Consider the following 12,239-nt stretch of genomic DNA (forward strand, 5'->3'; position numbering starts at 1 on the left):
AAAAAATTGAAAACAAATTAAATATAATAAAATTATCCCACTTCTCCATATACAATAGTTAATTTAATTTTTCATATCTAAATATAAATGAATTATCTAATCACCCTTCAATCTTATTTATGTCATCCACCAAACTATTCATCACATAATAAATGCTACCTGCCATCAAAATATATGTTACAAAAAATGGCAATTTCACCCTTGGTATCATAATTTCTACACAAAAAGACTAAAAAATCACAAAATATATATTACAAAAAGTGACAATTTCACCCTTGGTATCATAACTTCTACCTTAAAAAGACTAAAAAATCAATAATAAAGGTAATTGTATAATGTATTTATGAATGATTTGAACACACAAGACTACATATTCAAGAGAATATGCATTTCTTTTAAAACATCTATCTTAGAAGACCTTCATGTGCTATTCACTTTTGACAACATAGAATATATCGTTTCTTTTTATCCGTAGAACGTATAAAATTATCAATCTAAAAGCCTATGTAATTATTCGAACAAAGTACTCTTACATTTTTTTTTCTAACATTCTTCTCAAATGAAGTTTGACAACCTTTTGATAATAAATGTTAAAACATTTATCATAGAACCGATGGAGTTATCCACCATTAAAACCTAATTAGAGTCATGTATACCAGTTCATAGAAATTAATATAATCATTCTAAAAATAGAAAAGGAAAAGAAAAAAGAAGCAAAAATATATTAATTCAAACATTAGTCACATATTCACAATTCCTCCACTTTAACAACTTTACTTAAAATTATGCGCTATTAAGTTTTTTTGGATATTAAACATTCGACCCAAAGCAACCAAAATCCCCAAATTTAGAAAAATATGAATGCAATCTAATTCGATTTCGTCCGACAAAACTAGCTTAAACTAACATTCCAATTGATTGCGACTCGGCTAGTTTCTGCTCAACTCAACTCAACTCAACTCGATCGGTTCGATTATTTGAGAATTACGAATATTTGGGTGATGGCCAAAACCCAAAACCCTTGCTTAATCAAAATTTATAAGCAGAATATTGACGGTTGAACCGCAAAAGCCGTCGTTAACCGAGCCTGCCCTCGTTTACTGCCATCGCTTTTACCAATTATTTACAAATTTGTCTCCACATATTAATTTCCTTAATCCCTCCATTGATTCCCTCTTCAAAAAAGCGCACACACACACACACACACTATATAGCTGAAATAACACTCTGCCGCACCATTAATCGAAGAATCTCTCCCATTCTCCACCTCTCTCCCTGTCTCTTTCTCTCTCTAGGATCACAACCAAGCAAGGGAGTTCCGTGTAGAGAGGGGAGGAGAGCCAAGGGGAATCAACTACGCATTAGGTGAGGAACCAAAACAATGTTTCTGATATGTTCAATTTATTTGTACGCCGCAAATAGATGAGCTTGATTTTTATGTTTTAAACGTTTCTCTTGTGTTGTTTCTTAATCGTGATAAATTGTCAATGCTGTACACGATCGTCTGTTTTTTGATTAGCAGTTGAGTTGAATGCATTGACTGGTGGACGGATTTTTCTTCGTGGTTGACTGTTCCGGCGACTGAAGGTAATGAGTATTATTCATGTTTGTGTTGGATGGAGCTGGAGTGTAATTATGATTTGATATCTTATGCCTTGTGCATGCAATTCTCAATTTGTGTGGTTTTTTGCAATGTGAGATGATGCCTATGTGTGATTGCTTGCTTTTTGACCACCAAATAGGAGTTGGAGTAAATGAGGTGTAACTGTTTCTGTATGAGATGGGATATCTGATTGTTAAGTGGTGTTGATTAATGTGAAGGATAGTGTGATGTGATGATATGGAAAGTCATTGGGATGCATGTGGATTACAAGTACTGTAGTAATCATGATGCTTGTTTTTTCTTTATTATCTTTTGATTTCGTTTAAGTAGAAGTCCTATTGTTGAAAGTCAAGATTACATTTTTCACAAGTTAGGTTATTACTACTGGCTCATAGTCTGATTGAGATTGAATTCTGTAATGAACTTAACTGTTTCTGTCTGAGATGAAATAACTGATTGTTGAGTGGTGTTGATTAATGTAAAGTATGATGTAATGATATGGAAAATCATAAGGATGCATGTGGATTACAAGCACTAAAGCAACAACGATGATTCGTTTTTTCTTGATTATCCTCTGATTCCTTTTAAGTAGGAGTCATATTCTTAAACTAGTGTTAGTACAAGTCAAGATCATATTTTTTTCAGGGTAGGCTATTACTGGTTCATATGCCTAATGTGATTGAATTCTGGAATCAACTTACCTGTATGGTTTTTCATCTCAAGGGAAAAATTACGGACTTCAATGGATAATGGGTTGCCTGAAGTTCAGCAAGTTACATCAGGTCGCCTGAAGGGAGTTCGTTTGAGTATTTTATCTGATGAAGATGCTGTAAGTGGTCCATCTCACATTTGATATGACTAGTTTTAGATGCTCATAAAAAAACCTACCTTTTCTTAATGCATTGGCAATTTTAGGGAAAACTATCAGCAATGGTCGTCGGAACAGTCAATGAAGTGTCGGATGCTGCATTGGGGCTCCCTACGTCAAATGCTACTGATTGCACTACCTGTGGTGCCAAATATTCAAGGGATTGTGAAGGTAACTAGGGGTTGAAGAGCTGTAATGCTACTTTATAATCTCCGTCTTTTGTTTTCTCACAACAATGATTGGATATTGACATATTGTTCTCTATTTTCCAGGGCATTTTGGTTTGATCAAATTTCCATATACGATCCTAAATCCTTATTTCATGTCTGAAGTTACGCAGATCCTTAATAAAATCTGTCCAGGGTGTAAATCTCTTCGGCATAGTAAGAATAAGGTTAGTTACTAACCTTAGTGTAAAAGAGTTGTTTGTTGCTTTTGCTAGATTTTCTCAGATACACACATATCAAATATTAATCCAATCTTCGCATCCTTCTTGCTCTTACTCCTAACTGAAAATCTAAACAAACACTATACTTATATCAGTAAGTGTAATAAAGCATGTGCTAGTTTAAATTCTTATTATAACAATTACTCTATCTAATAACACATGTCTTAGCTAATTAGGTGATATTGAATCTAAATATAGTTGAAGGCAAAATCTACAACCAAGTCATGGCTATAGAGTGGCATTTCTTACGGTAAAGACTTGGAAGTGATAGCTTGGACTTTCAAGAAATATAGGAAGGGTCCATATAATATTCTGAAAAATCTGATGTTGCTCTTTATACAATGACAACTTACTCAGTGTCATTGTTTAACTGCCTGTAGGTTGATGAATGTTACTAATGTCCATCTCATGCTTCGTTTAATAGTATTCTTTTTGCATGCACCAGAATGCACATTCTGCTTCAAGTCACCAGCCAAGAAAATGCAGATATTGTACTGTGAGTGCATTTGACTGCTGGTACTTTGCACTTTTTTATATGACTATTACCAACATGTTTCCACCCGGAATAACAGGGGCAATCCAAAGCTGGCTATCCAAAAATGAAATTCAAAGTATCTACAAAAGACGTGTTTGCAAAAAGTGCAATTATTGCTGAAGTTAGTGAAGCATTGGTGAGTAAGAGCTCATATGGGTGCCTGGCTTCTGATTATTGGGATATACTCCCTAAAGATTCAGCTCAAGACCACAGTAGTCAGCCGCCAAACAAAAGAATTCTATTGCCAGCTCAAGTAAGATTGTCCATAGACTTTTTGTTTGGGTGGATTTCTTTCTACTTCTATTCTGTTATATTGCACGCTTTAGATCAAATATCTGTTAGTTCTGAAACATTAGTATTGTTGTGGCATTCCTTACCCACTACCTTTCAATTTTGTCTCATTTAATCATATTATAGAAAGCTTAGATAAGGCAATTGTCTTTATTCTGTTTGTTTTCTACAAATACAACATCAATCTTTCATATAGGATGGCATAGTCAGATAAAGATAATATTCCACTGAAGTAGTGTGTCACTGGATAGCATTTTTTTAGGAAGAACTTTGAGAAATTGGAGTATCGCTGGTGTTATTTGAAGATTTCTCAGATCAGGCTGCTATAATAATCGTATCTATATTTTAAAGTTCATTAGTATAAATGTTAATAGTATTTTTAATGTATTATGGACTACTACTAGGTTTACTGTAATAACAGATCCAGTTGTATTAATCATTCTCTTTCAGCATCTACCCCCCTGCTTCTGTACAGTAGAGTTTACCCCATTCTATTTTTGATCTTTAAGTTATTGATTAGTAGACTCTTTGATGGAGACAAACATTCTAGATTGAACATCCTGGAGTAATAAAATAATAGTGGCTCATACATATTACCACTTTCATCATGACCATGCGCTGATTCAGCGTATTTTAGAGTAACCAATCAAAACTACTTTTAGTACTTAGTTTTTACTTCAAAAAAAGCATGCACTGGACCATGTTTTTCATTTACCAGCCTTAGTATCGAAATGTCAACAGTATTTAAACTGATCACACAAGTTCCTTGTTAAATTATTACTATTTCAAAGCATGTCAATCCTAGTTTAGTAACTGTTGCTTATGCTGCAATTGGCTTTCCAGGTTTATGAAATTTTAAAGGATGTATCTCCAGAGGTTTTTGAAAAATCTTTCAAAAGGAAAAATTTGATCTTTCTGAACTCCTTGCTTGTGACTCCAAATAGTGCTCGAGTGAGAGAATTTGGTCAGCGCATAACTGTTGTAAGTGTTAATAACTGTCTTGCTCAAATCCATTCATTCATTCATGACTTATATATGTTTTTCCGCTGTTTCTGTTCCTTGATGATCATGCCGTCTTTACTTTACTAATATATAGGATGAGACTACGAGGGCGTACAGAAAGCTTTTTGATTTTAGAGGCACACCCAATGAACTAAGTGCTCGTGTTCTTGAACGTTACAAACTTTCCAAGGCAAGGAAAATGAGCACACAATATATCTTACCTTGGCTAACCTCACCTTACACACACACACACATGTATACATATATATATATATACATATTCAATGTGAGAAATTTATTTCTTAAAACCTCCCCTGCTGCAGATACGCTCAGAGAAGCTGTCAAACTTGCAGAAAGCATATGAAAAACAAGCAGGAAATGAGTCAGCTTCGAGTTCATCAGGTCTAAAAAACATAAAAGAGTTGCTACTTGGAAAGCGAACAGATCATTCTTTCCGCATGGTTGTTGTCGGCGACCCTAGACTTAAGGTTCACGAAATTGGCGTGCCTTTTCAAGTCGCAGAGAATTTGCTTATAAATGACCATGTCAACGAATGGAACTGGGAGAAGTTGATGCCCTGCTGTGATTATATGCTTCACCGAAGGGGGAACTTTACAGCACTTCGGGATGGTCAGAGGAGAACTATATGGTTTAAGGACATGTTGCGTGCAGGAGATTCCATTCGTAGGCCTCTTATTGATGGAGATATTGTGTTGATTAATAGGCCTCCATCTGTTCATCAGCACTCCCTTATTGCTCTATCCGTAAAAATTCTCCCAATCAATTCTGTTCTGTCCATTAATCCTCTAATATGTTCTCCTCTCAAAGGGGACTTTGACGGAGATTGTCTTCACGGTTACATTCCCCAGTCATTGAACACCAGAATAGAGCTCAATGAGCTTGTTTCATTAAAAAGTCAGTTAACCAATGGACAGAATGGTCGAAACCTTTTGGCACTAGGTCAGGATAGTTTAACTGCTGCATATCTATCTCTTCAAGATGGAGTTATTCTGAATAAAGCTAAGATGCAGCAGCTGCAAATGTTCAGTTCTTGTATGCCGGTATTGCCAGCTGTTATCAATTCTAAAACTGGTGCTCGTTTTTGGACTGGGAAGCAGTTGTTTAGCCTTCTTTTGCCTAGGGATTTCGAATTCACTTCTGCATGCAATGATGTATGTATAAGGCAAGGGGAGCTTGTGTCGTCTTCCCATGGATCATCTTGGTTAAATGACAACAGTGGGAATCTATTTGAATGCCTTCTAAGACATTGCAAGGATAGAGCACTTGAATTCCTAGGTAGTGGGCAGGAGGTTCTTTGCGAGTGGTTGTCAATGAGGGGACTCACTGTTTCATTATCAGACCTTTACATGTCCCATGACTCTAAGTCTCACATGAATCTTCTAGACGAAATATCATTTGGCTTGCAGGAAGCAGAAAGGCTATCCAAGGCTAGTTTGCTAATGGTGGGTTGCAACCAAGATTTTCTTGTAGATTATTCGGAAGAGAGTGATTACATGGAAAATTTTCTCAAGGAGAGGATTTTGATTGCTCAACAGACTATACCAGAACTTTTTCACGCCTCAGTTTCTGCTGCCAAGGCAGTATTTCGGGATATGCAAAGTTTAGCTTACAAGTACTCGGGCAGTGGTAATTCATTTATAGCTATGTTAAAGGCTGGGAGCAAAGGCAATTTGCAAAAACTATTTCAACATAGCATGTGTGTGGGGTTGCAGCACTCGTTGGCTCCATTATCTTTTTCAGTTCCCCGTCACCTGTCTTGTGCTTCATGGAACTACCAGAAGGGGCTTCCAGATGTACAAACATCGCAGGGTTACATCCCGTGTACAATGATTGGAAACTCCTTCTCAACAGGTTTAAATCCTCAGGAATGTTTTGTTCTTTCTTTGACAACCCGTGACGGATCTTTCGGTGGCAATGCTGATATCCCAGGAACTTTAAACCGGCGCTTGATGTTTTTCATGCGGGATTTAGTAACTGGGTATGATGAAACTGTTAGGAGTTGCTATGGAAATCAGGTTATCCAGTTTCACTATTGCTCTGAGGAGATGAATACTACTAATGTCGATGGCCATATGGGTGGTCATCCTGTTGGGTCAACTGCGGCTTGCGCCATTACGGAAGTTTTATACAGTGCGCTGGATCAGCCGATCAGTGTGTTAGAACCGTCACCTATGCTAAATTTAAAGGTACAATGTGTGTTTGTGGATGAGTACATATAGTTTGCCTTAGGTAACCTTGCACAGTATGTATTTTTTATGATATTATCAAGTTCAGTGTTGACCTATGGATTGTATTGTGGTCAAACTCTCAGGCATATGTGACGATAAATCAATCTTAGATAGTTTAGGGAAAATAGAGACTAGCTTTAGGTTTAGAGATAGGATAGATACAGAACATAACTAAAATGCTGTTTGCTTTTTATATCACTCTTAGACCATAGGTTTTGGACATATTTTGTTGCTAGTTCTAAAGTCAATGAAATGATAAACTTGTTTCTTCAGTACATAGGGAAGTCTAAATTGGCATTACATGTTAGTAATGAGGTATCATGGTTTGTGCTGGATGAGTATTGTGCTACCTTTTGTTCAAAGACGGATATCTCTAAGAAACTTCGATTTTTATTTTCCAACAATCCAAGTAAAAGTATATTGTTCCTATATCTTGCTGTTTCCTTTAAGGATAAAAAGAAATTATTTAAATTTTGTTAGATATAATCAAAAAAGGGATTATTGTTCCTGAATAAACTGTAGAAAGCTAACTAAATAGCAATGGTCTTGTGTCTAGAAATATGTAGTACAAGAAGGGATTTGTGGTATAAAAGGTAAAAACCATCAGGAAACCATAAATTATTGCATTTTCAGATTTTATTGTCATATTTTTTCCATTGTGTGAATAAGGAAGTTCTGCCAGTATATATATTTTACTGCTTCTGCGTTGAATCACTTTCTAATGCTTGTGGAACTTAGTGTGAGCACTTCAGTTTGTTATAAGTTCACTTGCGAAATCTCACTCAATTGACCATACAGAAAGTACTTGAATGCGGAGTGAAAAAGAGTACTGGCTCTAAAAGTGCATCACTGTTTTTATCCCGGAGACTTAGAAGATGGGCAAATGGTTCTGAATACGGAGCTTTAGAAGTGAAGAATCATTTGGAGTGTTTGCCTTTCTCGAACATAGTCTCAGAAATAAGGATATGGTATGCTTTTGTTTAATTAGATTTTTTGTTTTGCATTTCCTTGTAGTGACATGCATTTGAGTTATGTTGATCTTTAATGGCTAAATATACCTGTTCTCAATTAGCTATTCAAAGAAGACAAATAGCGGCACCAGTGTTAGTCCCTGGGCTTGCCATTTTCACGTAAAAAAGGTAATACAATAAGTTATATAATGCTGTTTTATTTCTTTCTATATTTATTCAGGACTCTTTTTTGACCATTCAGGAAGTCGCCAACAAGAGGCGGCTGACAATGCGCTCAATTATCAATGCTCTTTGTATGAATAATAAATTAAATGGAGCCAAATCCAAGTTTGATCTTCCGAAGTTGCTTATAACTAGCGAGTAAGTCTCTCCTCTTTGATAAGTTGTCCATCTGTCAACAGGGCATAAGAAAGTATCAATTTGTTAAGAAATGTGGTTAACAACTGTCAAAATTATGCTTGTAATTGTATTGTTGGTTTGGGTGTTCTAGTGCAGAATATTATCTGCTGCCTTGCCTGATTTGCTAAAGAAATTACAAAGATAGACTATACAAAGTTTGTTTTTCTAATTTTACTCGATGCAAGTCTAGCAAATGCTCTTCTTTATGTGGTAAAAGCAGGATTAGAGAAATTAGGAATAGATCTACTCATGTTTTCTGCTTTTATTCCAGCACCAGGCATTTATTAAAAGACATATCAGTATTAAGTATTACCTTGGAGTATTGAGACATGCCTTGGTCAGTTTCAACAAGTTGTTTTTCCCACGCGTAGTTCATCCTATGTTATAGCCTTTCTTGACTGGAAATCTTGCAAAGGTGTAAACTATTGTAGGTACAAGTACAACGGCAGATATATATATATATATAACCGTCTGAATTCTGTGCACACTACTACATGGATTGAAAACTATTCATAACTCAAAGTACATAGATTTAAGAAATTTAAAAGAAAAAGGAAATAACAGATAATGGCAGGTTCAATGACTTTTATCCTAAGGGTTTGAATACATAATTCATGTTTCAGCTTCTTTGGGTCTTGGTAATTCTTTTATGAGCTAACGGAAGTTTTTTTAATCTTGTTTCTTGATTGGCAGGGTTTGTTCTGAAGCTGACACTCACACTGACTCTACAATTTGCATATCAGCTGCATTAACTGAAAGCATTCACAATATCCCTGATGTGGACATTCTTCGTGATATGATTATACCTGCCCTTCTTCAAACTGTTGTAAAAGGTTTCAACTTGGACTACTGCACTATTTTCTCAGTAATCTTTTTAGGACATGTTTATTCTTGCTATTCTGCCATTGCTAGCTTTTTCATTCCTTGAATTACAATGTGTGAGGAGGGTTTGAAGAGAATGTAAGTTTGGGGCATTTTTCTTGATGTTGTTTAAAGATGGTGATAGAAATCATGACTAACCCTAAAAAGCATCTCGGACTGTAGAAAATGAGGAATAGAATCATAAAAAGCATCCCGGACTGTAGAAAATGTTAAACAGAATCATGAACCGTCGAAAAATGATCAAAAATGCCGTGCGTTCATTTTTTGGCTATGGATTATTGGCGTGGCTCGCTAGGTACTTGATCATTTTTTGGCTCTGGACCACAACAGAGTCGAGTTGCTTCTGGGTACATGATCATATACGAGGTGTATTTTGATTTTGCAATGGTAGAAATTCCTAAGGGAATTTGGGGTGTGGGCAATGTGGCGGCACCTTCTTTTTAAAGTCAGAAATGATCAAAACCCTGTCATATTGGGCCTGTGAGTTTCACAAGTATTAGTTACAATTTTGTTGTAGAATTAGGAGAGCTGCACCCACATTTCAGTTTCATTAACTCATTGTCATCATGGACTAGTGGGCTTCTTTTTTATGCTAATATTTTCTGTTATTAATTAGGATTTGTGGAATTCAAGAAGGTTGATATCTTATGGAAAGAGGGATTCGATTGTTCAAAATTCCCAAGATGTCCTTCAGGTGAACTCTTTTTGCGAGTTGTCACATCAGAATACTGTGACAGGACCAAGTTCTGGAGTACACTCATTGATAAGTGCCTTGTTATAAGAAACATAATTGACTGGGAGCGCAGCCATCCGGACGTTCTTCTCGATTATTGTGAAGCATATGGAATTGATGTTGCATGGCATTATTTTGTAACCGTGAGTTCATTTCTCTTTCTATAAACATTCACCTTTTACCAAGAATTTATTTAGTTATGAACTGTGCGTATCATTCTTAGCTCTGTAAAACGGCAATGAGGCTAATTGACTGATATTGTATCTCGACTGCAGACTTTGCATGCTGCTATACGTGACACTGGCAAGTCCATCCTTCCAGAACATTTATTTGTTACAGCCAATTGCCTTTCAGCTACGGGAGAGTTCGCACCATTAAATTCAAGAGGACTGGCACATCAAAGAAAGGAAACTGGTACTTATGCACCCTTCAGTCAAGCCTGCTTTTTGGTTAGTAGTTTTTCAATTTTTCTTCCCTCTTTATTCATTAATGTTAATTGTTATATCTAGCCTTTTTTAGAATGTTGATGCATTGCTTATACATATTGTGGACCTCTGAACCAAAATACAGAATCCTAGCGATTGTTTTATAAAAGCAGCCAAGGTGGAACAAACTGATGGTCTTAAAGGAAGTCTCGAGGCTTTGGCATGGGGACAAACCCCTTCTATTGGAACTGGTTGCCAGTTTGATCTTTTATACAAGGGGAAGGTAGGATACTTCTTCATCCCTTGAAAGCATCAGATACATTTTAAACCATTTAAACACTACATTTGTAACTACTTATTTTCTCGATCAGTAAACGTATCAAGGTAAGTGTTTGATTGAAGGTGTCATATTTCCACGATATGATTCTTGTCTGTTTTCCTTTATATGATTTTTTTCTTTTGTTCATGCATCAGGGACATGAACCTGCTCAGCGCACAGATGTTTACAGCCTGCTGAGTACCCATGTTGCGTCTGATAAAACTAATGCTCAGGTGAAACCACATGACAGAAAACCTATTACTTCCTATCATTTCAACTCAAAGGAGCAAAAGATCTCGCTTCATAACATGCTCGCACAGCATTTCACTGTGGTTGGGATTCAGAAAGTTTCACGGAAACTAAAGCGTATCCTGAAAGAGTATGTGAAGCTCTTCCCAACTTTTACTCATTCTTGATGCCTTTTCGAGTTAAGTTGGTACGAGTTGCTTTTTTAACATAAGAAATAATATGAGTTGCTTTTTATTTGAAACCTGAAATCTGATGTGGGTGTAATCTCTTTCACTATTCTTTATTGCTTCTTGAATTTCGTTGACACTTGAAAAACATTCACATCTCTTGCTCTTTGTTTCTGTTGGAGTCGGTTATTAAAATTCTCTTTTGAAACGGCATAGGTATCCTGCAAACCGTCGCCTGAATGAAGAGGATAGGTCTACAGCAATGATGGCTCTAAAGTTCCATCCAAAATTGCAAGATAAATGCGGAACTGGCATTTTAGACATAAAGGTACGTAAGAGTCTCGCATCTTACCTCAAGAAATATTCATCGATTGGCATACATATGCAGTACATTAGTCTCTTTGATCATAAGCATAAAGATGCAGAAAAATGCACATCCACACCTTTTTATTGTTGCTTACCGTCTTGGGAAACACTACCACCATTATCTATGCTTCCAACCTCATTCTCTGGTACATCGTATTTCAGGTTGGCCGTCATCCAGAGCACAAAGAGAACTGCTTTTTCTTGGTACGCACAGATGGCAGCGAGGAAGACTTCTCGTACCACAAATGCATCAATCATGCTCTGGAAATGATTTCTCCCGACAAGGCCAAGACACATCAATCCAAGAACAACAAGGTCGCCTCGACTCCTGCAGTCATTGTGGAATAGTCTGTGGAAAAAGACTGAATAAATTGTTAGGGTATCAACTGAACCCGAAACTACGTTAAGTTTGTTGTGTGTAGAAATAAATATTTGGGAGTTGGATAGCCCAAGCTTCTTTTTGGTGCTTCCACTAAAGGTTCTTTGCCTGAAGTAGAGGCTAGGGATATTTAGTGGAAGTACCAACGGGAAAGCTTTCAAGGGCTATCCATTTTCATGTTGTATTGTTCTCTTGTTTCTTTATTTTATTGCATGCACTTCTGTCTCTATCCATTTGGATTCATAAATTTGAGCTTTGCTATACTTTTTCAAATGGATATGCAAATCACAACATATGCACTTTCAGGTGTTATTAGTCACTGAATTTCTGGATTATTTTTTGAATCCAACGGA

General features: G+C 36.4%; 1 protein-coding gene across 2 annotated transcripts; it reads left to right on the forward strand.

Moving 5' to 3' along the window:
* The first annotated feature begins 1,144 nt into the window (after positions 1 to 1,144).
* On the forward strand, positions 1,145 to 12,159 carry LOC121800133 (DNA-directed RNA polymerase IV subunit 1-like). 2 transcript variants are annotated; one of them, XM_042199711.1, is made up of 20 exons: positions 1,145 to 1,365; positions 1,523 to 1,587; positions 2,327 to 2,432; positions 2,519 to 2,642; positions 2,744 to 2,865; positions 3,365 to 3,415; positions 3,492 to 3,707; positions 4,589 to 4,726; positions 4,842 to 4,937; positions 5,071 to 6,954; positions 7,795 to 7,964; positions 8,069 to 8,135; positions 8,209 to 8,327; positions 9,060 to 9,199; positions 9,865 to 10,124; positions 10,257 to 10,430; positions 10,552 to 10,689; positions 10,881 to 11,104; positions 11,358 to 11,469; positions 11,670 to 12,159. In XM_042199711.1, the coding sequence occupies exons 3-20, from the start codon at positions 2,346 to 2,348 to the stop codon at positions 11,853 to 11,855; spliced, it is 4,308 nt and encodes a 1,435-aa protein (XP_042055645.1). In that variant the 5' UTR covers positions 1,145 to 1,365; positions 1,523 to 1,587; positions 2,327 to 2,345; the 3' UTR covers positions 11,856 to 12,159. The 2 variants fall into 2 exon arrangements, with proteins under 2 accessions (XP_042055645.1, XP_042055646.1); XM_042199712.1 differs by lacking the exons at positions 1,145 to 1,365; positions 1,523 to 1,587; positions 2,327 to 2,432; positions 2,519 to 2,642 and having other exon boundaries at positions 2,753 to 2,865; positions 3,300 to 3,415.
* The last annotated feature ends 80 nt before the right edge of the window (positions 12,160 to 12,239 follow it).

This window comes from Salvia splendens, chromosome 4 (genome assembly GCF_004379255.2).
Source record: "Salvia splendens isolate huo1 chromosome 4, SspV2, whole genome shotgun sequence".
NCBI classification, from domain to species: domain Eukaryota; kingdom Viridiplantae; phylum Streptophyta; class Magnoliopsida; order Lamiales; family Lamiaceae; genus Salvia; species Salvia splendens.